General features: G+C 49.4%; 1 protein-coding gene across 4 annotated transcripts in view; it reads right to left on the reverse strand.

Moving 5' to 3' along the window:
• LOC132380545 (uncharacterized) overlaps nucleotides 1-19,099 on the reverse strand; it is a 46,109-nt gene extending 27,010 nt beyond the window's left edge. The window contains exon 1 of one of the 4 annotated variants that reach the window (XM_059949436.1): nucleotides 18,100-18,184. In XM_059949436.1, coding sequence (XP_059805419.1) covers nucleotides 18,100-18,133 — 34 coding nt within the window. In that variant the 5' untranslated portion in view covers nucleotides 18,134-18,184. Of the gene's footprint in view, nucleotides 1-18,099; nucleotides 18,185-18,324; nucleotides 18,488-18,535 lie in introns of those variants that run through there. The other 3 variants (XM_059949435.1, XM_059949438.1, XM_059949440.1) reach the window with 3 other exon arrangements.
• Nucleotides 19,100-27,681: the final 8,582 nt, after the last annotated feature.

The raw sequence follows: 27,681 nt of genomic DNA on the forward strand, positions 1-27,681 counted from the left end.
CCCCCCCCCAACCCCTTGTAATGCCCAGCTCAAGAGGTACTACGGGGCGGTGTGCAGCAGTGCCCCCCTCAGGCCAGTAAAGGTATCACCGGGGCTGAACGGCAAGAAGCCTGGCAGCCCCCATTCTTGCCCTACGGACTGGCTGTTTCAGCAGAACCGATCGCGCATCTGCTGCAGGGCGGGCAGTGAGGAGGGAGCACCGTGCTGTTGCTCCACAGTTTGGAAAAAGTGAAATGCAATTATCAGTGTGAAGACTATTGGTCACATTGCCATTACCTTCAGATTCCTGTGTACATCCTATGTTCTCACCTGCTCTGAGTTATTTCCGTATCCAGCACACGTACACAGTACAATGAACAAGCAGGGTAGGATTTCCACAATGAACCATCAGGCTCTGGAGTGTCACAGTACAGAGAGAACTAGCAGTGCAGGTACACTGTTCCCTGTAAGTGTCGTCACAGGTAGACAGAGTGGTGAAGACAGAATTTGGTGTGCTAATTTTCATCAGTCAGGCCTCTGAGGATGGGGGTTGGGCTGTTACTTTGCAGTGAGGCCACAGTTGGAGTGCTGTGCACAGTTTTGGTCTCCCTGCTGTTGGAGACCTCCTCCTGACCCGAGGAGGTTCGCGGGCATGCTTCTGAGATTGGAGGCACTGAGTTATGGAGAGAATCTGAGTAGGTGGGACCTTTTCCCTTGGAGTGTAGGAGAATGAGGGGTGACCTTAGGGATACAAAGTCATAAGGGGCATAGAGAGGATAAGCCACACAGTCTATTTCCCAGGGTTGGGGAATCTAGAATCAAAGGGCACATGTTTAGGGGGAAAAGATAGAGAATTTTTAATAAGACCATAAATCATAGGAGCATAATTATGCCATTCAGCCAATTGAGTCTGCTCAGCCTTTTAATTATGTCTGATTTATTTTTCCTTTTCAGTATCACTCTCCTGTCTTTTACCCATTACCTTTGAATTCCTTATTAATCAAGAACCTGTCAACTCTGCTTTAAATTTCCGTGGAGAGGATGTTTCCTGTGGTGGGAGAGTCCATGACCAGAGGACACCACCTCAGAATAGAAGAGTGGCCCTTTAGAACAGAGATGAGGAGGATTTTTTTTAGTCAGAGGGTAGTGAATCTGTTGAATTCATTGCCATAGACAGCTGTGGGGGCAAGGCGTTGGGTGTATTTGAAGCAGAGGTTTAAATATACCCAATAGTGGGAATCTCAGTTAGCACAGTCCAGTTGGTTGGATCAGACTGTGCAAAGAGGCACATTTTCATATGCCGTAGAAAAGGGGCCATTGAGCCCTTCATGCTCAGTACTAGCTCATGCAGGAATCCAATTTACCCCCCCACTAACTTTCCCTCTTTTCCCTCCTTTAACCTCCTCGACCCTGCACCATACTGTCTACACTGCACTGCACTTTCTCTGTAACCATAACACTTTACTTGGAAATTTCTTGCATACTTCCTCAATGCATTGATGTGGTGAATGATTGTGTGGGTAACATACAAAGCAATGTCTCTCACTGCACCTCTCCCACTCTCTCTGTCCCCCTCTCTGCCCAACCACCACCATCTCTCACCCTCCTAAAACACTTTCCTCTCTCCCCTCTCTCTTGTCTCGCTTTCCCGTCTTTGCATTTCTCTTTCTGACCCACCCACACTTTATACCCCAGCACCATCTCTCTCCCTCTCCCAAACTCTTTCTCCCTCCCCCTTCCCGGAAACTCTCTCGTCTGTCTCCCCCACCCTTGTAGCATCCTTTGCTTCCACTCACACCACCTTCTCCCCCACCACCACCTCTCTCCTCCCAAACTCTCTTCTCTCTCTTCCCCCTCATAGGATCCCTCACCTGTCTTTGCATCAATCTCTCCTGAATTTCTGTCTTCTCTCCTCCCATCTCTCCGAGAATCTTTCTCGTGTTTGCCTGTCTTTCCACCCCCCTTCATTGCCCCACCATCACTCACACTCTCTTTCTGTCTCTCTCTCTCCACTGCCTCTCACTCTCTCAGCCTCATTTATGTATTTAGTGATAGGCCCTTCTGGCCCTACAAGCCAAGCTGCCCAGCAACCCCTGACAACCCCCAATTTAATTCTTGCCCGATCATGGGTCAGTTTACAATGACCAATTTACCTTCTGACCAGTACGACTTTGGACCGTGGGAGGAAATCAGAGCATCAGGAGTAAAGTGAAATCCACACATTCCACAGGGAAACTCCTTACAGACAGTGAGATTGAACTCTGAACTCTGCATCCCAAGATGTATTAGTGTTGTGCTAAACACTATGCTATTCTCTCTCTCTCTCTCTCTCTCTCTCTCTCTCTCTCTCTCTCTCTCTCTCTCTCTCCCCCTCCCCCTCTCTCTTCTCCTCCAGTCTGTCTCCTTGACAAAAATAATTGATCAATTTACCTCATTGTTTTCTCAGTGACTCTGTCAGCCGCTCATTAACACCAATTGTAGTGCCGTAGGGTGGGGAAGCAGGCCATTTGGCTCACCGAGTCTATGTCAACCATCGGGATCCCTTCTACGCCAAATCTCACCCAACAACCCACTCCAGCGCCACTTCCTAGATTCCTGTCCCTCACCCACGCACTCTTGGAGGTGACACAGTGTAGCTAATGAGCCAAGTGATTGCTCACTCTGCCTCTCTTCCTCTCTCCTGCTGGTGAGAGAGAGCCTGCTGATTCTCGAGTGGGTGGAACTCAAAATGAGCAATGCCAGAGACCGTAACCTTGAAACACCGAGCCGTTGGCCTCCCCTCTTGTTGCAGGAGCAATACCTCGTTAGTGAGAAGGAGGGCCTGTTGAAATGTCGAAGTGTTGAGATAAACAGTAGTTATTAGTGGTCGATAGATCATGGTCTCTGCGTGCTTGCTACTGCTCGGCAGGTAGTGGGGTATTGCTTTTGCTGAAGCAAGGGGGTAGGGGAAGTAGGAAGGTTGATGTTTTGAGGCTGCCTGTGCATGGGAAGTGGGGTATTGGGGTTTTAACATTTTTCTGTCTTCGTTCCTTGTTTTCTTTCTCTCTCTGTTTCGTGGATGTCTGCGATGAGTGAGGATTGCTGGTTGTACACTGTGGACATTGTCTGGCATTAAATTGAACCATTGAAGTGACTTGGCATAGGAGAAATTGGTGTAGTCACAGGCCAAATATGCAAGCCACACACACACAGCAGCAGCAACAGAGAGAGTCACGCACAGGCTAAAAGTGACAGGAAAACCACAGAAGGACATGTTATACCAGGTTCTAAAAGTTCTAAGAGACAGAGAGAGAGCTAGAGATGGGGGAGAGAGGGAGGGGAAAGATAAAGAGGAAGGGAGACAGAGAAAGAGGAGTGAAGTTGGGGGGGGGGGACACAGATGTGAGAGGAAGGGTGGAAACAGAGGGAGAGATATAGAAAGGGAGAGAGAGGAGGAAATGGGCCAGACAAGCAAGAGGGAGATTCTGGAGAGAGAGAGAGAGAGAGAGTCGGGGAAAGGGGAGAAGGATGGGTGAGAGACAGAGGCAAAAAAGGGGGGTGGGAGAGTGGGAAGTCAGTGAGAGTGAAGAGGCAGGGAGGAAAGAGAAGGAGAGAGATTCTGCGAGAGGGACTGTGAGAGGGAGGATGAGGCTGGGGGAAGGACTGATGGGGTGCACGAGGGAGAACAGGAGAACAAAGGAGGAGAGGCATGGGATGAGCAGCAGGAAGACCCAGGGCAAGTGAGAGCAGAACAGGAGCTGGTTTTTGGCAGGCCACCACCAGTCTTACTTTAATCTCAATAATCCGTTGTGACTTCCTGGCATTGTGGATTGTGGTCAGTATGCCCCAGGGATAGGAAATGTGTCAAAGGCTGAGCCCTCCCTCCCCCATGAGGTTACATCCGTCCACCAATTCAGAGGGTCCGACACGGTCCCAGGTAGCAGAGAGCACCTCGTGCATTTATAAATAAATTTTAATCTATTTTATTTTATTGAGATACAGCTCAGATTAGGCCCTTGGAACTGCGCTGCCCAGCAATTCCCCAATTTTATCGTAGCCAATTTATGGGACAATTTACAATGACCAATTAACCTGCCAATCAGTATGCCTTTGGACTGTGGGAGATAACTGGAGCCACACACACACACACATAGACAGACGCACACGTATACAAACACAAAGTCATACATATATACAAACATGCACATATACTAAAACTCACATATAAGCACATATGTATTATCGCACGTTCAGAAACACACATACTTTGCATACTTTTGTAGAATGAGAGCTCTCTCTGGGACTACTAACTGAAGTACACACAAGCAGATGTTTTGGCTCTCAAGCAAGTGCCTGCGCTTAGTTATGTTTTCTACACACACACACACAGTCTGAAGAGAATTCACCCTCTCACTTCTCTCTCTCTCTCACACACACACTCACACACACTCTGATCCCTGTAAGAGAGGATTCACCCTTGCACTCCCCATTCTCTCCCACTCTCTTTTACACTCTCTGTCTCTCTCTCTCACGCACACACACTTTTCTCCTTGGAGCGATGTATTAGATGATGAGAGGTATTGATTGTATGGATAGCCAGAGGCTTTTTCCCAGGGCTGAAATGGCTCAAATGAGAGGGCACTGTTTTAAGGGGCTTGGAAATAGGTACAGAGGGGATGTCAGGGGTAAGTATTTTATGCAGAGGGTGGTGGGTGCATGGAGTGGGCTGCTGGCAACGGTGGTGGAGGTGGAAACGATAGGGTCTTTTAAGAGACTCCTGGATAGGTGCATGGAGCTTAGAAAAATAGAGGGTTATGGGTAACCCGAGGTTATTTCTAAAGTACATGTTCAGCACAGCATTGTGGGCCGAAGGGCCTGTATTGTGCTGTAGGTTTTCACACACACACTTAGGGAGTGGGAAGCAAAACTGAACAAGCACATGGCAGGAGGGAGGGGTGTGGCGAGGCGGGAGCCGGGGTGAGCTGGGGAGAGGAGGATGAGAGAGGAGGGGAGCGGTAGATGGTGGAGAGAGCAATAGAGGTACAGAAATATGGAGGGGTCAAGGCGGGGAGAGGTGAAGGATGGGGAGACAGCGTGGAGGGAGTATTTGGAGATAATTGGATGGAATGAGAGAGAGAATATGACAAAGATAGAGAAACAGAGTCACACAGAGAGCGACAGAGAGTGAGAGGGATAAAGAGAGAGGCAGAAAGAAAGTGACAGAAGAGAAAGAGACAGAGAAAGACAGACAGAGAGAGAGAGAGAGATAGAATGAGAGTGACAGAGAGAGAGAGAGAGAGAGATACTTTCAAGGAGCAATGCCTCAGAAGGGCAGCATCCATCATTAAGGACCCCCATCGCTCAGGACATGCCCTCTTCCCATTGCTACCGTCAGGAAGGAGGTACAGTTGCCTGAAGACACACACTCAATGATTCAGGAACAGCTTCTTCCCCTCTGTCATCATATTTCTGATTGGACGTTGAAACTATGTACATTAACTCTATTTTTGCTATCTTTTTGTACTAATTTAATTATTCTCTATATTTCTTATTGTGATTTACAACCTTTTATTGTTATGTAGTGTAATGTACTGCTACATAAACCAACAAAAAACATATGCCGGTGATAGTAAACCTGATTCTGATTTGGATAAAGAGCTTAAGGACAAAAGGGTGAGGGAAGGAGAGGGGGAAGGATTAGCAACAGAGGAGGAAGAGGTGCAAAAGAGGGAGAGCAGGGATAGTGGAGAAGGAGGGGGTGGAGAGAGGGAAAGAGATGGAAGAAAGAGGGGGGAGGACAGACGTTGAAGAGTGGCGGGAATAGTTAGGGGAGGGATGGAGAGCTGGAGTGATAGTGGAAAAGTGGAGTGATGGGAGGTAGAGGGAAAACGGAGGTTTGAGGGTGGGAGGGAAGGAGGGGTAGAGCTGCGAAGGGTGGTCAGAGGAGCTGTTGCGGCTAGGAGAAAGGGAGGGCTGAGTAAAAAGGGGGAGAGGAGGGGCTGATGGGAGAGAAGTAGAGACTGGTGGGTTGGAGAGAGAGGGGAAGGTTGGACAGAGGAGGGGGTGAGGGAGGGTGTGAAGGGCATAAGATTGAGTGAGGAAGGAGGAGATTTGGAATGGAGGAGTGCAAGGGAGGGGATTGCAGGAGCAGGGAGTAGGAAAGAGGGAGAGGGAGGAGAGTTATAAACTGGAGGGGTGGTGGGAGGAGGGGGAATTGGAACTGAGAGAGGAGGGCTTGAGAAAGAGTGGAGGATGGACAGAGAGCAGAATGAGGGTGGGAGGAGAGATGGGGGGAACAAGGAGGGAGGGAAGGACAAGGGCTGGTGGGAGTGAAGAGATTGGAAATGGGAGGTGTGAATGGAGGAGGAGGCTGCAGGTGAGAAGAGAAGTAGGAGAGAGGATAAAGGGAGAGTGGAACAGCAGATGTGTGGGGGGTATGGAGGGAGCTCAAAGGAGGGGTAAGCAAGTTAGACAGAGGAGGAGGAGAAATGAGGAAGGAAGAGTTCAGTGAGGTGGAGGGAGGTATTTGGGGGATTTAGTGAGAGGCTGGAGTGACAGTGGAGGAGGGAGGATGGGGTAAATGGAGCAAATTAGGTGTGGTGGGAGGGAGGGTTGGATTTTGGAGCAATGAGGGTGTGAGTGAAGGGGTACAGGAGCAGGAGAAGGGAGAGAGGGATGGAGGAAGGACAGGGAGAGGGTGGAGGTGCGGGATCAGGGAGGAATGGAGACACAGGAGGGGTGGGTCAGACAGGAGGGCGGTGGGGAAACAGTGGAGAGGTGGGGAGGGAGGAAGAGGAGATGAAAGATAGGGGAGGAGGGAGATTGAGGGGGGAAGGAGATCAAGGGAGAGGGGAGGAGCAGTAGGGGAGTGGTGGAGCAGGGAGGAAAGAGTAGGGATATGGTGGGGAGAGGAGAGGAGAGAAGGGAGATGGAAGGGGAGGAGGGAGGGCAGGGAGAGGAGGAAGAGGGGAGCGAAGTGGAGGAGGGGGAGAGGATGAGAGGAAGATGGGGAGGAGGGAGAGGGAGGTGGAGGGGAGGATGATGGAAGGGGAGGGGGAGGAAAATGGCAGGGAGGAGTGAGAGGGGAGTAGGGGGAGGGGAGGGTAGAGGGAAGGTGGGGAGTAAGATGGAAGGGGAGAGGGGAGGAAGATGAAGGGGAGGGGAGAGGGAGATGGCAAGGAAAGGAGAGGAGTGAGAGGGGAGGAGAAAGAGGGGAGAGGGTGAGGGGAGGGGGTAAGAGGATGAAAATGAAGGGGAGCGGAGGCGGGAGATGGAAGGAAAGGGGGAGGAAGGAGACGGTGGGAAGAGGAGAGGAGTGAGGGGGAGGAGGGAGAGAGGAGATGGAGAGGAAGAGGGAGAGGAGGTGGAGGAGGAGGAGAGGGAAGGGGGAAGAAGGGATGGGGAGAGGGGAGGAGATTGATGGGGTGTAGGGTTGGAGGAAAATGGAATGAGGAGGTGTTCGAGGGGAGAGAACTTTGCCAGCATTATCAGCTGAGCTCCCTGTGTACTATCTAACTGACCGCTGTCAACATGGTAAAGGTGCCAGAAGGTTCTTATCGCTCTCTCTTCCCATTTCCCACCTCCACGGTGTCAAGATGTCTTCTCAACTCTACCTCCCTTGTCCGTCTCAAGGGGAGAGAGACAGTGAGAGTGGGTGAACTTGTTGGATGGGGGAGAGGGAGAGAGAGATGGGGGCATCTCTGTCGTAGGAACAGAGAGAGGGGGTTCAAGTGATAGAGAGAATGAGGGGGCAGACAGATAAAGAGCGAGAAAGAGGGATAGCAAAAGACAGAGGGGGTATGATGGGAGAGAGAAAGGGTATGGTGTCAGGAGAGAGTGGGGAGTTCAACGCATCGGGAGGGGGAAGAGGGGTTGGCTACGTTTTGGGCTGCTACTGACCCAGGACACTGAGGCTGCTTACCACAGGATCACGTTGTGATACTTTTCTTCCTCGAAGGAGATGTGGGTGCTGTGGTAAACTATGTGTATACCTGTCTGGACACACCCCTCTGCTGACTGCTCCTGTGGTTCCTCCCACAGACCCCTGTATAAAGGCGATTGGGGCACTGCTCCTCCCTCAGTCTTTGACACGTCATGCTCCCTATTCGCTGTTAATAAAAGCCTATCGTTCACTTCCAGTCTCCGAGAGTTATTGATGGTGCATCAGGTGCCAAGAGTGGTGACTGAGGCAAACACAATAGGGGAGCTTGTTCTTTGAAAGACAGTGAACACACAGAGAATTTACTTAAAATGGACATGGTATTGAAGGGATTAGTGAAATTAGGTACCATTATTTGAAATAGTATAGTACCATGAGCCAAAAAGCTTGTTGCCGTGTAGTGTGGTCCAATATTCTGTGATAGGGAGGAAGGTAGAGGGAGATAGAGTGATAGGGAGAGAAGCAATAGAGGGAATTGGAGGGAAGGGGTAAAGGGAAGCAAGGATGCAATGTTGGGGTTTCTTAAGGCGCTGGTGAGGCCTCACGGAGTTGTTTGGAATGTTAGGCCCCTTGTTTAAGAACAAATGTGTTGACATTGGAAAGGACTCAAAAAAGAAAACATGAGAATGTTTCCAAGAATGAAAGGCTTATTGTATGCCAAGCGCTTGATGGCTCTGGGCCCGTAATCACTGAATGAAACCTATCGAATATTGAAAGGCCAGCCAAAGAGGATGTTTCCTTTGGTGGGGCAGTTTAGGACCAGAATATACAGCTTCGGCGAGATGCCCATTTCAAACAGAGATTAAGAAGGATCTCTCGGGCCAGAAGGTGGTAAATCTGTGAAATTTGTTTCCACAGGCAACCGTGGAGAGCAAATCATAGGGTGCTTTAAGGCAATCATTGATAGGTTCTTGATTGGTCAAGGCGTGAAAGGTTACAGGGAGAAGGCAGGAGAAACGGGTTAACAGATAAATAGATCAGGCAGGATAAATTGGCAGAGTAGACTCGATGGTCGGAAAGGGCTAAGTTTGCTCCTACGTCTCATGGAAGAAGGTAAATGGAGATGGTCAGGAGGAAAGAGGTAAAGGGAAGGTAGAGGGAAATACCATCAAGAACGTCTTCAAGAGAGAGTAGGGAGAGAGACTGGAGAGAGAGAATGTAAGAGAGAGGGCGAAGACAGATAGTGGGGGAGAGGGATGGAAGGTAGAGTGAGAGGGAGGGGGTTGGAGAGAGAAGGATGGGGTGAGAGGCTGAGGCGGGGGGGAAAGGTGAAGGAGAGATGGGGTTTGATAGAGGGGAAGGTAGTGAGGGGGGCGAGAGAGGGAGAGTAGGAGGGAGAGACAGAGGGAAGGAAAGGGAGAGAGAGGGGAAGGGAGAGGGAGGGTAGAGAGAGGAGGTGGAGGAGAGAAAAAGGGAGCGAGGTGAGGAAGTTGAGAGAGGGGAGAGAGTGGGGTAAGGGGTTACAGACAAGGAGGGGAAGTGAGTGAGGAAAGAGAGGGAGGGAGGAGTGGAAAGGGAGCATGGGAAGGGGGAGAGGGGTTTGAGGGAGAAAGAGAGGAAAGGGGAGGGGGTTGTGAGTGAGTGAGCAGGGAGAGAGAGTGGGAAGGGTAGAGAAGGAAGAGGAAACGGAGTGGTGGGAGGTTTACAGACAGGAGGGAGAGTGGGAGGCAACGGGAAAGGGGGAGAGAGAGAGAGAGAGAGAGAGGGTAGAGGAGGGAGAATGTAGAGAGGGAGCAGGGAGAGAGCAAGAGGGGGAGAGATGAAGTAGGGGAGGAGGAGAGAGGAAAGTGGAGGAATTGGGAGAGGGAGGGATCAGAGAGTGAGGGAGAGAGAGGAAGGTGGGAGCAAGAGGGAGTGACAGGTGGAGAGAGGGGGAGAGTGAGGACTGAGACAGATGGGGGTGAGGGAGAGAGAGTGAGGGGGAGAGGGTGTAAGAGCATGAGCAAGGAGAGAGAGAAAAGGGGACAGAGAGGGAGGGGAAGAGGGAGAGGGGAGGGTGGGATTGGGGTTGATATAGTGAGGGGTAGTGAGGGCACAGGGGGGGAGAGAGTGAGGGAGGGAGGGAAAGGGAACAGAGGGAGGGGAGATTGACTGGGAAGGAAGGGGGGGACTGAGAGGAGAGAGTGAGAGGCATGCAGGGTAATGATGGGTGAGAGAGTGGAAGGTAGGGTGTGAAAGGCTGTGATAGGTCGAACTGAGGGAGAGAGGTGAGAGTGGAAGAGGAGTAGAAGCAGAGGTAGGAGATGATGGGAGAAAGTGAGAGGTGGGAAGAAAGGAAGACTCGTGTAAAGGGGGTATTTTCTTTTTCATTGTTACTGTGTATGTTAATCGAAAATGGCTTCTTTGTTTTGTTAAAAATAGGAATGCTTCTTTGTTGCGAGGAAGTGCTGGAAGCTTGTTTGGGTTAAAATTTACTGATAACGAGAATTGTATTCCTTTGTTAAACAATTGGGATTAATGTTCTTTCTTCCGAGTCTGTAAGCTATTGTTGGCGGGCTTTTGGGGAGATCGGCGCGAGGGGGTGAGAGAGAGGACGCGATGCTGTAAACTAGGCGAGGGACAGACCCCAAGCGGGGGTCCGAGGCCAGGAGGTACCCTGAGGAGAGGAAACGACGATAGATGTGCTTGGTTGACCACTTCGGGTGGTCCTGAGCTGCGAGTCGAGGAGTTCGGAGCGGATCGATTGGTGGCCAGAAGACTTCAGTAATTGAGCTCCAACGGTTGTGCACGAAGTGGTTCGGACTTTGATAAGTTTGGCGCCTTTTCTTTATTTTTTTTCCTTCATATATACTGTATCGTTATTAATTACTTAGTTATAGTAACCTTTATAAATTGTACTCATTTATATGGTGTACTGTCTGTTTCTGGGCGAGGCGGGGACATCACACAGCATCCACACCAGCTGATTACCCAGTTTGGCGGGGCCGAAGGCTGCTCCCCCCAGACGAGAACGAGTGTGAGCGAGCCTGAGGCGACCCAGCGGGGTTACACGCGTAAAGAGAGAGAGGTGAAGTAGAGAGTGAGAGAGGAAGGGGGAGACAGGGGAAGAGGAAGAGAACGGGAGAGGAAGAGATAGGGGAGGAAGATGGGGGAGAGAGAGGGGTGGAGAAAAGGGGGAGGGAGGGTGGAATGAAGGAGGGTGAGGGAGAGGTAAGGGAGAGAGAGGAAGGGGGTGAAGAAGAAAGGCAGTGAGGAGAAGAGGGTGGGGAACAGAGAGAGAGGAGAGAAAGCGAGGAGGAGAGGGAGAGGGGGAGAAGGAAGAGGGGCCAAAAAGAGGGGGTGAGGGTGAAGAGAGAGTCTGTGGAGAGAAATGGGGGTGAGAGAGGGGCAGAGTGGGATGGGGAGCCATGGGTTCAGAGAGGCATGGGTGGAAAAATGGAGGGGAGAGAGAGGGAAGAGACCGGGGAGGCAATAGGGGTAAGAGAGAGTGGAGGGGAGAGAGATGGGGATGTGGAAATGAGTCAGGGTGATAAGGGGAAAGAATGAAGGGGCAAGAAAGGGAGGGAGTGAGGGTAGGTGGGAGTGAGTGAGTGGGGACAGAAAAGGAGGAAGGAGAGAGCGAGTGGCACATGGGGAGGTACAAAGAGAAGGGGAATGGAGAGGAAGGGACAGTAGTTGATAGAGGGACGGGTAGTGAGAGGAAGGGGCAATAGGCAGGGAGAGAGTGGGAGGAAGATGGGTGAGAGAGAGAGTGAGGACAGAGTGAGGGAGATGGTGAGGGAGTGTAAGGTAGGGTATGAAAGGCCAAGAGAGGGAAATAAAGAGAGAGGGGGCATAAAGGATGCAAAGGGGTAAGTGTGAGAGGGAAAAAGGGAGGTTGAAAGAAAGAGGGAGAGTGGGGAGAGGAAGTTGGGATAGAGAGGAAGAGGGGAAAAGAGTGAGATGGAAATAGACTGAGTGGAGGTTGGAGAGAATGAGGGAGAGATGGAGACGGGAGGGTGGAGAGAGGAGGAGGGAGGGAAGGGGTGAGAAAGCGATGGAATTGGAAATAGTCAGAAAGGGAGGAGATAGAGTATGAGAGAGTGGAGAGGGAGGGGGAGAGGAAGGAGAGAGAGGCGGTAAGAATGGGGGAGGGAGAGGGTGTAAAGGCTGGGAGTGGACAGAGAAGGATGGTGAAATGAGAGTGGTGGCAGAGGGAGAGGGAATGAGGCAGGAGAGAGGGACGGTGGAGAGAAAAGGAGAGGGAAAGGGATGGGGAGAGGAGTGAGCAGGGGAAAGAGGGAGGGGAGAGAGATGGAGGTGGTGCAATAGGGGTTTCAGAGAGGGGGAATGGGAGGGAGTGAGGGACACGGGAACAAGCGAGCAGGGAGACAGGGGGTGGAGTAGTGGGGAAAGAAATCGGGGGGAGGTTTGGACAGAATGGGGAGATAGGGAGTGGGTAGAGAGAGGGTGGAGAGAAGGAGAGGGAGAAAGAGAGGAGCAGAAACAGAGGGGAGAGAAGGAGAAAAGATGGGGAAGAGAGTGGGGGGAATGAGGAGTGAAAGGGAAGGGTAGAGTGAGTGAAAGTGTGAGGGGGAAGGAGAGAAAGGGAGGGAGGTAAGCGGGGAGAGTGAGAGGCTGGAGAGACAGAGGGGGAGAGAAGGATGGAAGAGTGAGGGGGTAGAGAGGGGGGTCAAGAAAGAGGGAGGCAGAAAGCGGAAGAGAGAGGTCGGGAGAGTGAGATGGGGAGGGTTAGAGAATGTAGGGATTGAGGGCTGGCAGGGTCAATAGGGAAAGGGGTTGAGAGGACGGGGAGAGAATGGGAGGGGTGGGGTGGGAACGCAGGAAGTGAAGGGAGGGTGGGAGAAAGAGGGGAGAGAGAGGGAGTGAGTGGAAGGTAAGGATGGAGGAGAGATGGAGATGGGAGAGAGGGAGGGGAGAGGTTGGTGTTGGGAGAGAGAGTGGCAGAGGGAGAGAGGGAGAAGGGGGAGGGGATGGGCTAAGTAAGGGAGGGTATAGTGAGGGAGGGAGAGAGAAAGAAAGGGAGAGGGAGTAGAGAAGGATGGACATGGGGGCTGGGGTGAGAGAAGGGGTGGAGAGAGGGGGATAAAGGGAAGGGGGTAAAGAGAGGAGCAGGGAGAGACGGTGGGAGGGGGGAATAAGAGGAGAGGTAGAACAGAGGGGACAGAGAGGGTAAAGGAGAGGGGGAGAGAGATGATGGAGGGGAGTGATGATGGGGAGAGCGGGGGGTGATCGGGGAGAGAGGGAGGGGTAGAGGTGTGTGTATGTGAGAGAAAGAGAGAGAGGGAAAGTGATGGAGACAGTAAGGTGGAGGGAGAGGGAAATGGTAGGGACAACAGGGGAAGGAGGACTGAAAGGGAGAAGAGAGGGAGGATGGAGTACAGAGAATGGGGCTGGGAAGAGAGAGATAGAGAGGGTGGAAGAGGGAGGCAGAGGGATGAGACAGTGGAAAGAGTGAAGGGAGAGGGAGAGGGTTTGAGGGGGCTTACAGAGGGGAATAGTGAGAGGGAAGGCTGAGAGTGGGAGAGGAAAACAGAGTGAGGGGGAGAGAAAGGGGGGAGTGGGAGAGTAGAGAGCATTAAGAGGAGAGGGGTTAGAGAGGGGAGAGAGGAGAGATGGAGGGAGAGTGGAGGTGAAAGTGGGAAAGCGAGAGAGGGCAGAGAGACTGGAAGGAGAGAAGGATGGTGGAGTGAGAGTGGGGCAGAGAGAGGGAGGGAAGTTTGAGGGAGAGAGGGATTGGTGAGAAAGAGGGGAGTGAGAGAGTGGAGAGAGGAAGGACGAGAGTATGGAGCAGAGACAGAAAGGGAGAGGGGTAAGAGTGGGGTGTGATGGTGAATGTGAGGGGTAAAGTGAGGAGGAAGAGAGAGGGATGGGGAGAGTGAGAGGGCAAGGAAGAGGGAGAGAGGGAGTATAAGGGAGAGAGAGGGAGGGTGAAGTGAGGAGTGGAAGAGAGGGAGGAGCAGGAAGGAGGGGAAACAGGGGCTACAATGGGGGTGAGGAAAGAGAGAGGTGTTGTGGGAGTGAGCAAGCGGGGGAGAAGGGGAGGGGAAAGAGAGCGAGTACAGAGGGGAAGAGAGATGGGTGGGAGAGAGGGGGGAGGAAGGGAAAGGGAGTTGGAGGAGCAAGAGGGAGGGGAGAGAGTGGAGAGAGGAAGGGTGAGGAAAGAGCAGGGGAGTGAGAGGGAGGAAAGGGAGAGCAGGGGAGTGAGGGGTGGGGAGGGTGAAGGAGGTGAGAGACAAAGGGGAGAGAGAAAGGGTAGGGAGGGGAGAAAGTGGGAGGTGGAGAGAGAGGGAGGTGGGAGAGAGGAAGTGGGAAGGGAGAAAGGGAGGGGAGAGAGAGGGAGCATGAGGTAGAAGGAGGGAGAAGGGAGAATGAGGCCAGTTGAGGGAGGAGGGGGATAGAGTGGGGTGAGAGTTGGAGAGAGGGAGGGGAGAAAGGAAGGTGGAGAGGAATGGATGGGAGAGACATGGAGGGTGGTGAAAGAGGGAGAGAGGGCAAGAGGTGGAGAAGGGGAGAGCAGTGTAAGAGGAGAAAGAAAGGGTGGGGTAGGGATGTAAAAGAAGAGCGAGGGAAGGGGAAAAAGAGAAGGGGAGAGAGGGGGCAGAGAGATGAAGGGGAGAGTAAGGGAGGGGGAGAAAAGAGGTGGAAGAATAGAGGGAGGGATGTAGAAAGAGGAAATACCCAAGAGGGAGGGTGGGAGAGAGAGGTAGGTTGGGGAAAAAGGGAGGGTGGAGTGAGTGGGAGGGAGAGAGAGAGAGTAGGGGAGAAAGAGACGGAGCAGGAGAGGGAGAGGTGGCGGTAGAGAAGGGAGATAGCAGGAAGGATATAGAGAAGGATGGTGGGATAGATAGTGAGGGTGGAGAAGAGGAGGGGCTCAGAGAGATAGGGTGGAAAGAGAGGTTGAGGGAGAGAGATGGGGAGGGGAGAGAGTGAGGGGAGAGGGGCAGGAGAGAAGAAGGAGGGGAGAGAGAAAGGGGTAGATGAGAGAGGTGGGGGTAGGAGGAGAGAGGCAGATTGAGAGATAGGAGAGTGAGAAGAGGAGAGGTAGGGTGGGGGTGAGGGAATGGATGTATGGGGGAGCATGATGGGGAGAGAGAGGGAGGTGGGAGAGTGAGGGGAGGGTGGGGTTGTAAGAATGAGGGGTTGGGAGAGACGGAGAGAGGGGAGGGGGATAAATAGGGTGGAGAGGGAGATGGAGGGTGGAGAAACTGGGAGGGGTGATGATGCAGGAGGAGGTGGCAGGTGGGAAAGAGAGGGCAAGAGAGGGATCTGGAAGGGAGAGGGAGAAGTAAAGAAGGTTGAGAGAGAGGGAGGGGAAGAGAGAGTGAGAGGGGGAAAGAAGAGGAGGGGAGAGTATGGGAGAGGTAGAGGGTGGAAGGAGAAACAATGAGGGTGGAGAGAAAAGCAGCAGTAAAGAGGTTGTGAGAGGGAGGGAATGAGGAGGGGCAGGGAGGCAGGTGGAGAGGGAATGAAAGAGGAGTGAGAGAGAGTGAGATGTAAGGGAAGGGGAGAGGGGGAATAGGTATAGGAGGGGAGAGAGGGAGGGAGAGTGTGGATGTTGGAGAGAGGGAGGGGAGAGACTGGGAGGGGTGAGAGAGATAGGTAGAAAGAAAGAGCAGGAACGTGAGGTAGGAAAAGAGGGAGCGGGAGAAGGGGAGGAAGTGAGAGAGAGGAGGGAGAGGTGAGGTGGAGAGATAGATGGGGAGAGGATGAGGGGTACATGGGAGTGTGAGGGAGGAAAGGGGAGTATGTGAGGTGAGGAGAGAGAGGAAGGGGAGAGAGGAAGGGGAGAGGGAAGGGGGAGGGAGGGGGAGAAAGAGAAAGAAAGATGGGAAGAGAGAGGGAACAGGAGAGAGGGAGGAGGGAGATGGCAGGATATTGAGAGAGGGACTGCTGGATGGAGAACGAGGGTGGATAGAGAGGAGGAGGGAAAGTGGGGTGAGAGTGAGGGGGGAGGACTGTGATGGGGAGGAGACCGGGAGATGGAGTGCGAGGTAACGGGGAAGGTGATGTTGGGAGAGGTTATGAGAGAAGGTGAGAAAGCAGGAGGGGGAAGGGAAGTGGAGAAAGATGGAGGATAGAAAGTGGAGAGAGAGGGATGGGGAGAGTGTGGGATGGAGAGAGAGAAAGAGAGAGGGGGAGAGAGGTGGAGGTTCCAGAGAGAGGAAAGGGGCAAGAGAAGGGTGAGAGAGAGAGGGTGAAGGGGGAGAGAAGGATGGGAAGAGAGAATGAGAGAGGCAGAGGGGGGAGAGGGAGACAGTAAGGGTGGAGAGAAATGGTGGAGAGAAGGAAGGAGGGTTGCGAGAGAGGGTGGGATGGAGGGGAAGGTAGTCAGGGTAGGCAGAGAGATTGGTGGAGATGAGGGAGAAGGAGATGTGGGGAGGGAGAGTGGGAAGAAGAGAGGATGAGGGGAAAAGGGGGAGATAGAGAAGGAGGGTGGATAGAGGGAGGGGGAGTGGTTAGACTGAGAGGGATGGGGAGAGATGGGATGGAAGGGGGATGAGGGAAGTGGGCAGAGGGGAGTGAGAGGAGAGGAGGAGAGAAGAGGAGAGAGGTTGTGAGGAGAGTGGGGAGGGGGAAGGAGGGGGATAGAGAGGAAGAGGTGAGAATATAAGAGAGAGAGGGAGGGGGAAGAGAGGCATGGGCTGGGAGAGGTGAGAAAGGAGGGGAGAGAGGGAAGAGGTGCAAAGAATGTGGGAGGGAGAGGTAGGGGAAGAGATGGATGGTGTGAGAGAGTGGGGCTAGTGGGAGAGGAAGGGGAGTGGGGAAGGGGTGAAAGAGAAATAGACAGGGAGGGAGAGGGGTGTGTGGGAATGGGAGAAGGGGGAGAGTGGGAGGGGGAGGGAAAGTGGACAGAGGTAGTGAGGTTGGGAGAAAGAGAAAGGGAATGGGGAGAGAGAGAGAGGGAAAGGGGAGAAGGAAGAGAAGACGGAGAGAGGGAGGGGGAGAAAAAGAAGGAGAAGGAAGGGGAGAGGGAGGTCAGAAAGTGGGAATAGAGTGGGGCAGAGGGAGGGGAGAAAGAGGAGGAGAAGGAAGGGGAGAGGGAGGTCGGAAAGTGGGAATAGAGTGGGGGGAGAGGGGTGGGGACAGTGAGAGAGTGGGAGATCAAGAGGGAGAGAGCGAGGGAGTGGAGAGGGGAAGAGGGAGGGAGAGGAGAGTGGGGGAGAGGGAGGGGACAGTGAGAGAGTGGGAGATCAAGAGGGAGAGAGCGAGGGAGTGGAGAGGGGAAGAGGGAGGGAGAGGAGAGTGGGGGAGAGGGAGGGGACGGCAGAGGAGTGGGGGCTGTACAACAGGTGAAAGACAGAGGTGAATGCCATAAAATGGAGAGGGGCAGAGAGAGTATATCCACGGCAGTGTGTGACAGAGAGATTGTGGGAAAGAGGGAGAAACAGGGATGGAGAAGGAGGGCAGGAGGTGATAGGGAGGGTGAAGTGAGAAACTGCTGTAGACAGAACATTGGCGGAGATGGAAGTGACAGGGATAGTGAGAGGGTAACACAAAGTGACTGAGGGAGATAGAGCTTCTTGCGAAGGATATGGGAATGAATAAGAGGGATTCACCAAGTGAATTGGACGATTAATGGTGTCAATGAGGAAGAGAGAGTGCATGGGGAGTGCGTATCTCATTTCTTCTTATCTACTGCTCTCCTCCTTTCCCTATTAGAAACACAGAAAATAGGTGCAGGAGTCGGCCATTCGGCCCTTCGAGCCTGCACCGCCATTCAGTATGATCATGGCTGATCATCCAACTCAGAACCCTGTACCTGCTTTCTCTCCATACCCCCTGATCCCTTTAGCCACAAGGGCCATATTTAACCTCCTCTTAAATATAGCCAATGAACCGGCCTCAACTGTTTCCTGTGGCAGAGAATTCCACAGATTCACCACTCTCAGTCCTAAAAGGCTTCCCCTTTATCCTTAAACTGTGACCCCTCGTTCTGGACTTCCCCAACATCGGAAACAATCTTCTTGCATCTAGCCTGACCAATCCCTTTAGAATTTTATACGTTTCAATAAGATCCCCCCTCAGTCTTCTAAATTCCAGTGAGTATAAGCCTAGTCGATCCACTCTTTCTTCATATGAAAGTCCTGCCATCCCAGGAATCAATCTGCTGAACCCTCTCTGTACTCCCTCTATGGCAAGAATGTCTTTCCTCAGATTAGGGGACCAAAACTGCACACAATATTCTAGGCGTTGTACAACTGCAGTAGAACTTCCCTGCTCCTGTACTCAAATACTTTTGCTATGAATGTCCAACTTACCATTTGCCTTTTTCACCGCCTGCTGTACCTGCATGCCCACCTTCAATGACTGGTGTAAATGACACCCAGGTCTCGTTGCATCTCCTCTTTTCCTAATCGGCCACCGTTCAGATAATCTTTTTTCCTGTTCTTGCAGGAAAACAGGAAAACTGTTTTCCTATTCTTCTTTCCTGTTCTATTGCTATTCTCCCTCCCTCCCTCTCCCTCTTTCCTCTCCACTCTCACCGTGTTCCTCTCCACCGGGTTCCCATTCGCATTAGCAATGACGGCTGGACGTTCTGACTCCCCTTCCCGCAAGGATTTCAGGCCATGAAGGGATGAGGCTGCGATGGCAGTGGGAAACCTGCCGCAGTCGGGTTCCTTGCAGATACCGGCAAGCCAACGCCGTTGCTGCGGCACAGACCGGACCCCAGGGGGCAGTGCCGCCTTTCCTTACCCGGATTCCCAGCGACCGGCGGAGAATTCCTTCTCTCCATCCGCCTGCAGTTCCCTGGGATTCCAAAACCCGCCGTGGCCGAAGTAGGAGAGCTGGGGTCTCCTCAGAGGCTGGAGCGGAACCCGGGTACCAGCTCCCAGAGGGTCTGATCGAGCCTCACGCCGTCCCCTCTATAACCGACTCCTGCTCCTGGTCTTACTCGCCTTTCGCAAATCCTCCGTTTCACTTTCACTTTCACTATCCACCCCCTTCATCCTCCATCTCCAACCTCTCTCACCAGTTTGTTCTTTTTCTCTCTCCTTCCACTCCCACTCTCTCCTCTTCCCTCTGTATCTCTAACCTCTCCCACTTTCCTTCTTTCTCTCCCTCTGGACTCCTTCCCTCTAAATCTGTAACTTCACATTGCCCCCTCTCTAGACCTTCCCACTCTCCCTCCAAGCCCTTCCTTCTGTCACTCTCTAATACTTCCCTCTCCTTGCCTTCTTCCACCCCTCTTCCTTTCTCCCTCTGTATGAATTTTTCCTCACTAATCATCCCTTCTCTCCTCCTCCATCTCTCTCCTCCCTCTAACCCTCATTTCTTTCCCCTCCTGGCCCTTTCCACTAGCTCACTCTTTCATGCCCTCCCCACCACATATCTTCTCTCTACATGCATGACCCGCCCCATCTCCTCTCCTCCCCTCTTATTCCCCAACTATCTTCACCTCATCTCCTCCCACCTTCTACACGTCCATCCTGTCCTGATTTTCATCCCTTTCCCCTCCCTTCTTCCCTTTCCCTCATTCCTCCCCTCCCTCTGTCCTCTCACAGCTCCCATTTTTGTGTTTCTTCAATACGCTATTTGATCGTGTGCCCAAAACTTCAATCTTGATATTATCACACACTCTGTCCTGCTGTTCACTGCATTATTCTTCCATCCCAATCATTTCTGAGATTTGATTTATTTATCAGCCTGTAAGTTTGACATAGTTGTGGGTAAATTAATGGAAAGTATTCTTAGAGATGGTATATTTAATTATCTGGATAGACAAGTTCTGATTAGGAACAGTCAACGTGGATTTCTGTGTGGAATGTCATGTTTGACAAATATTATTGAATTCTTTGAAGAAGTTGCTAGGAAAGTTGTCGAGGGTAAGCAGTAGATGTTGTCTATATGGACTTCGAAAATGTTCCACACGGAAGGTTAGTTGGGAAGGTTCAATTGTTAGGTATTAATATTGAAGTAGTAAAATGGATTCAACAGTGGCTGGATGAGAGAATCCAGAGGGTAGTGGTGGATAACTGTTTGTCAGGTTGGAGGCCGGTGACTAGTAGTGTGCCTCAGGGATCTGTCCTGGATCCAATATTGTTTGTCATATACATTAATGATCTGGATGATGGGGTGGTAAATTGGATTAGTAAGTATGCAGATGATACTAAGGTAGGTGGTGTTGTGGATAATGAAGATGGTTTTCAAAGCTTGCAAAGAGATTTAGGTCAGTTAGAAGAGTGGGCTGAAAGATGGTAGATAGAGTTTAATGCTGTTAAGTGTGAGGTCCTACATTTTGATAGGACTAATCAAAATAGGACATACATGGTAAATGGTAGGGCACTGAGGAATGCAGTAGAACGGAATGATCTAGGAATAATGGTGCATAGTTCCCTGAAGATGGAATCTCATGTGGATAGGGTGGTGAAGAAAGCTTTTGGTATGCTGGCCTTTATAAATCAGAGCATTGAGTATAGGAGTTGGGATGTAATGTTATAATTGTACAAGGCATTGGTGAGGCCAAATTTGGAGTATTGTGTACAGTTCTGGTCACCAAATTATAGGAAAGATGTCAACAAAATAGAGAGAGTACAGGGGAGACTTACTAGAATGTTACCTGGGTTTCAGCACCTAAGTTACAGAGAAAAGTTGAACAAGTTAGGTCTTTATTCTTTGGAGCGTAGAAGGTTGAGGGGAGACTTGATAGAGGTATTTAAGGTTATGAGGGGGATAGATAGAGTTGACATGGACAGACTTTTTCCATTGAGAGTAGGGGAGATTCCAACAAGATGACATGAGTTGAGAGTTAAGGGGCAAAAGTTTAGGGGTAACATGAGAGGGAACCTCTTTACTCAGAGGGTGGTAGCTGTGTGGAACGAGCTTCCAGTAGAAGTGGTAGAGGCAGGTTCGATTTTGTCATTTGAAAAAAAGTTGGATAGGTATATGGACAAGAAAGGAATGAAGGGTTATGGGCTGAATGCAGGTAGATGGAACTAGGTGAGAGTAAGTGTTTGGCATGGACCAGAAGGACCAAGATGGCCTGTTTCCATGCTGTAATTGTTATATGGTTATTGAGATTCAGGTACGGAATAGGCCCTTCAAGCCACACCACCCAGAAATCCTCCAGTTTAATGTGAGCCTAATCACGAGACAATTTACAATGGTCAATTAATCAATCAACCAGTACAGCTTTGGACTGTGGGAGGAAACCGGAGCACCTGGAGAAATCAAGAGCGGAACTTACAAAATCCTCACAGGCAGCGGTGTCTTCCTGTTCTCTCTTCATCCCTTTGCTTTCTCTGCATTTTTTGAGAAGTTCACTTTTAATAAATCACTTTATTTTTCTGTCTCGAATAACTTAAGATCTGCCTCTGGTGCTTCAAATTCAAAGTACATTTATTGTCAAAGTATGCATAGATTATACAACCTTGAGATTTGTCTCTTTACTGGCAACCACAAAACAAGAAACCACAAAAGAATCCTTTAAAGATGAAAGACTGACTAACACCCAATGCACGGGGGGGGGGGGGGACAAATTGTGCAAACTATCAAAGCAATCAACAGCATTCAGAAAGGGAGTCCGTCGACAAGAAGCCCGGAGCAGGCCCCCAGCTTCAGCCTCAGTTCACCACACAGCAGAGCAAAACGTCGCAGAGCTCGCATCCACAAAGCTTGGAGCAGAGCAAACGTCACACACCATAGAGGCTCCCTAGGAAAATGCAGTGTGACACTCACTGCCTTAATAGCAATTCCTGTCTTTTCTGCTTTTCCTTCAATAGTCTGGGAAAACATTGGATTTCCTTTCTTAAACACAAACTACACTGCAGATGCTGTGGTCAACCCAGCATGGATCTGAAAGCTTAGTTGGATGACCTTCTCCAACTCCTGTAGGTTTCTCAATATATTAATGCATGCTGAGATCTTCTCAGTTCCAGAGGTGTCTCTCCCAATTCCACCTGCAGTGCTGCCACTGCTGTTATCCTTACTGGCCTGCTGATTAACCTTAACTTTGAATTATACACAGTTTCTTGAGTGTACTGTGTACTGTCTAATGGTCCAGTCATCATCATTATTTTGTGCCATGTTGTATAACGTGGTCGATCATGGTCTTTCCATGACTATGATTGCTCTTGGCAAATATTTCCACAGAAATGATTTGCCACTGCCTTCCTCGGGGCAGTGACTTCACAAGACAGGTGACCCCAGCCATTATCAATACTCCTCAGAGATTGTTTGCCTGGCATCAGTGGTGCAGAACCAGGGGTTGTGATCTGCACTGGCTGCTCGTACGACCATCCAGCACCTGCTTCCATGGCTTTAAATGACCCTGATCTGAGTGGGGGCAGGGGGTGGTCTACGCAGGTGCTACATCTTGCCCAAGGGTGACCCGCAGGCTAGTGGAGAGAAGAAGCACCTTACACCTCCTTTGGTAGAGATGTCCACCCCACCACTCATATAGACCATAGAACAGTACAGCACAGGGACAATCCCTTCTGTGCACAATATCGACCGAACCAGCTAAAAAGTACATTGTTTAAAAAAATTAATCCCCCTCCCATCTACATAATGTCCATATCTCACCAATTTCCTCATATTCATGTGCCCAAATGTCTCTTAAAAGTCTCTCATGCATTTGCCTCTACCACCATACCAGGTAACAGATTTCAAACATCCACAACTCTCACAGTCCCTTTAATCTGTCCCCTTGACATTCAATGCATATTGGCAGGTATGATGTTTTAGGCATCGCTGAATCATGGCTGGGAGCTTAATGTCCAAGGATACACATCGTCTAGAAAGGACAGGCAGGAAGGCGGGGGGTGGGGGGGGGCATTGCTTTGTTAGTAAAAAAAATGAAATCAAGTCATTAGAAAGAGGTGACATAGGGTCAAAACCTATTGAATGATTGTGGATAGAGCTAAGGAACTGCACGGGTGAAAAGACCTTCACGGGAGTTATATACAGATCCCCAAGCGGTAGTAAGGGCGTGGCCTACAAACTACAACAGAAGATGGAAAATGCATGCCAAAAGGGCAATGTTACAATCATCATAGGGGACTTCAGTATGTAGGTAGATTGGGAAGATCAGGTTGGTGCTGGAGTCCAGGAGGAAGAATTTCTGGAGTGCCCTCAAGATGGCTTTTCAGAGCAGCTCATTGTTGAGCCCACTAGAGGTTCAGCTGTTCTGGATTGGGTGTTCTGAATTGGTGTTAGGATTGGGCGTTCATCCTAAAATTTGAGAAGCAGAAACTAAACTCAGCTGTATCAGTATTACAGTGGAGTTAAGGGAATCACAGAGGTATAAGAAAGGAGTTGGCCAAAATTAATTGGAAAAGAACACTAGCAGGGATGATGGCAGAGCAGCGATGGCTGGAATTTCTGGAAGCAATTTAGAAGACACAGGATATATACATCGCAAAGAGGAAGAAGTGTTCTAAGGGAAAGATCACACAACCGTGGCTAACAAGAGAAGTTAAAGCCAACATCAAAGCCAAAGAGAGGGCATATAATAGAGCAAAAATTAGTGGGAAGTTAGAGGATTAGGAAGCTTTCAAATACCAACAGAAGGGAACTGAAAAAGTCATTAAGAAGGTAGAGATGGAATATGAAAGTAGGCAGCCAATAATATTAAAGAGGATACCAAAAGTTTCTTCAGATACATTAAGTGCAAAAGTGGATATCAAACCACTGGAAGACAATGATGGAGAGGTAGTAATGGGGGCCAATGAAATGGCTGACAAACTGAATACGTATTTTGCATCAGTCTTCACTTTTCTAGCAGTATGGAGGAAGTCCCAAGTGTCAGGGTGTTTGGAGGCACATGATAAAATTGGCCAAAGTCAGCGTAGTTTCCTCAAAGGAAAATCTTGCCTGAGAATTCTGTTGAATTTCTTTGTAGGAATAATAAACAAGATAGACAATGACGAAGCAGCTGTTGTTGTGTACCAGGATTTTCAAAAGGCCTTTGGCAAGGAGCCACACTTAGGCTGCTTAACAAACCATGGGCCACAGTGTTCAAGCAATAATTCTAGCATGGACAAAGCAGTGATTGGTTGGCAGGAGGCAAAGAATGGGAATAAAGAGAGCCTTTTCTGGCTGGCTGCCAGAGACTAGTGGTGTTCCACAGCGGTCTATTTTATGACCAATTCTTTTTATGTTATATATCAATGATTTGGATGCTGAAATTGATGGTTTTGTTCCAAAGTTTTCAGATGATATGAAGCTCGATGGAGGGGCAGGTAGTTTTGAGGAAGTAGAGAGGCTACAGAAGGACTTAGATAGATAAGATGCATGGACAATGAAATGGCAGATGGAATACAGTGTTGGGAATATGGTCATGCACTTCAGTAGAAGAAATCAAAGATTTGACTATTTTCTAAATGGAGACAAAATACAAAAAATTTAGGTGCAAAGGCTCTAGTGTAGCATTCACTAAAGTTTAATTTGTAGGTGGAGCCTGTGGTGAGGAAGGCAAATCCAATGTTAGCATTCATTTCAAGAGAAATAGCACAGAATGTAATGTTGAAACTTTATAAAGCACTGGAGTATTGTGAGCAGGTTTGGGCCCCTTATCTTAGAAGGGATGTGCTGAAACTGGGGAGGGTTCAAAGGAGATTCACGAAAATGATTCCAGGATTGAATGGTTTGTCATATGAAGAGCGCTTGATGGCTCTGGGCCTGTAATCACTAGAATTCAGAAGAATGAGTGGTGACCTCATTGAAATCTATTGAATGGTGAAAGGCTTTCATAGAGTGTATATGCAGAGGTGTTTCCTATGGTGAGAGACTCAAAGACCAGAGGACAGCCTCAGAATAGAGGGGCATCCTTTTAGAATGGAGATGAAGAATTTATTTCGCCAGACAGTAATGAACCTGTAGAATTCTTTGCCACAGGCAGCAGTGGAGGCTAAGACTATGTATATTTAAGGTAGAGGCTGATAGTTTCTTGATTGGTCAGGGAATAAATGGATATGGGGAGAAGGCAGGAGATAGGGGCTGAGAGGAAAATTGGATCAGCCACAATGAAATGGCAGTGCACTCAATGGGCCAAATAGCCTAATTCTGCTCCTATGTCTTATGGTCTATGCCCTTTGGTATTAGGTATTTCTACCCTGGGAAAAAGATATCCCTGTCTACTCTGTCTGTATGTCTCATATTCTTATAAACCTCTGTTCGAGAGAAAACAACACAAGTTTATCCAGCGTCCTGTGATAGCACATGCCCTCTAAACCAGGCAGCATCCTGGTAAACCTCTTCTTCACCCTCTCCAAAGCCTCAACATCCTTCCTATAGTGGGGTGATCAGTACTGTATGCAAAACTCCGGCTGTGGACTAACCAGAGTTTATGAAGTTGCAACATAACCACTTGACATTTGAGTTCAATGCCTCAACTATCATCAGTGCCTCAATGCCACACTATCAACCAATGTAGGTGTAGGAGCTATGAACTTACACCTGAATATATATTGCTTTTAAGGACTTCCTACCAGCTCCCCATTCCTTTCCCTTTAAACACCTCAGAACATTTAGCACTTTCTTATTTTTGGTTATTATTTCCTTAATATACGTTGACCATGTGAGTCTTTTATCAAACTGAATTCCTTAAGAAGTAAAGGTGTCCACACTTTCTAATTTGGTACTATAAAGTTTTGGTTTTAAGTTGTCTCTTTCAAATGAAAAACGTTATTTCAGATTTCTCTGCTGAAAATTTGAATCCCCATTTTGCTGGCCATGGAGGAGTTTAAATATGGAAGAAAATGTTGAACTCAAATAGGTCAAGGATAGTGGAAGCAGAAAAACCAATTGTCTTTGTTCTTGATGTGTGATTGAAGAAGATGGAGGTTGCCATTGTGTGAAGCTGCTCTGTATCCTCCATCTTGTGAACTGTTCAAAAACAGATTCTTGCTCTGGGAAAATATAATCAGAGCAATTGAATGTGGACGCAAGGAGTTTTTACTACTGACCTGATAAACCTGAGATCATCCTCAGATAAGCTGTGTATTGTGCACAATGGAAAAGAGCACAGATGGTGTTTCAGGCCAAGACCTCTCTTATCAGATTCCCCCTTCTCCAGCCCGTATCTCTTACACCAATCAACTTCCCACTTCTTTACTTCACCCCTTCCAGTTTCACCCATCACATCATGTTTCTTCCTCCCCTCCCCCCACTATTTTATTCTGACTCCTAATCTGTTTTTTCTCCAGTCCTGATGAACGGTTTCAGTACAAAACATTGACAGTACTCTTGTCCATAATGCTGCCTGGCCTGATAAGTTCCTTCAGCATTTTGTGTGTGTTGAGTGACCTGGTTTAACTGGTTTGAACCAGAATCAAAGATAACAAAAAAAGTCACATAAGACAAAGTTATGTAAACCTTGGATGACATCCAATGGGGAGGTGTTATAGTTCAGTCCGATAACCCATAGCCAATAACACTAAAATGAAACATTTGAATTGGTAACGAGTATAAAAGCAGAGTCTTGAAATGCAAAATAGCAATAATTCCAGACATTCACCATCGTGAGGAAAAAACCCCAGGCCAGGGGCTGGTAGAAGAAAGGATCAATCAACTAGCAAACAGAGATCCCCTATTTCAGTGTAATAAATTGGAAAAGTGGTCTGAGTGAGTATTGGTAGAAAGGGAACAGTTGAATTCATGTTTTGAGTTGTTGACCTGGGGTCAACATGGTTATGTTGTTGTTTGAGCAGAGACAAAAAAGGGTGAACTTCGATTAATCAACAGTTGCACAGTGAGTGTCCTAACCTAGTGCCTTTGATGAATGGTCAACAATTTTAATGCCTGCCCTTAATTATTGCTTCTAAAAGTTTCATAGTCATAGAAAATTAAAGCACAGAACCAGGCACTTTGGCCCATCTAGTCTGTGCTGATTCATTTAAACTGCCTACTCCCATCAACCTTTACCAGGACCATAGCCCTCCATACCCCCACCATCCATGTACCTATCGAAATTTCTCTTGAACATTGAAACCGAGCTGGCATGCACCACTTGGCAGGCAGCTCATTCCACACTCTCACAACCCTCCGAGTGAAGAGGTTTCCCTTCAAGTGCCCCTTAAATTTTTCACCTTTCACCCTTAACCCTTGACCTCTAGTTATAGTCCCACCCAACCTCAGTGGAAAAAGCCTGCTTGCATTTACCCTATCCACACCTCTCATAATTTTGTATACCTCTATCAAATCTCCCCTCCATCTTTTACATTCCAAGGAATAACGTCCTAACCTATTCAATTTTCCCTTGTAACTCAGGTCTTTCAGACCTGGCAACATCCTTGTAACTTTTTTCTGTACTCTTTCAACCTTACTTACAGCTTTCCTGTAGGTAGGTGACCAGAACTGCACACAATACTCCAAATTAGGCCTCACCAACGTCTTATACAACTTCAACATAACATCCCACCTCCTGTACTCAGTATTTTGGTTTATGAAGGCCAATGTGCTTAAAGCTTTCTTTATGACCCTACCCAACTGTAACTCCACTTTCCATATTATAAATTCCACACTCCCACCCCTTTTCCACATCACCCCATCACCCACAAATAATGATACTCCGATACTGTAGTAAGAATCCTAAAATGTGGCCAGAGAGCACAAGGGGCAATTGCTGGGATCAAATGTGTGATGTGCAGGAGAAGCATGACCTGGGTGCAAGGTGACTAAGGTATTGTCTCTGCAGACCTAAGCCTGTATTGCCTGAAGCAACTATCATGAAATGGGTCGACCTGGGCAAAGGATCGACCCAAGCAAGGGTGGAGAGAAGTGACCGGGGTATAAAAGAATGAGCACACTGGTGGTGAGGTCTCTTGGATTTGGGCTCACTACAGGTTAGGTCGCGACTGATGGTCATTGATCACCTATGAGTCGATTGGAGCAGGATGCTG

Source organism: Hypanus sabinus, chromosome 24 (assembly GCF_030144855.1).
Source record: "Hypanus sabinus isolate sHypSab1 chromosome 24, sHypSab1.hap1, whole genome shotgun sequence".
NCBI lineage: Eukaryota > Metazoa > Chordata > Chondrichthyes > Myliobatiformes > Dasyatidae > Hypanus > Hypanus sabinus.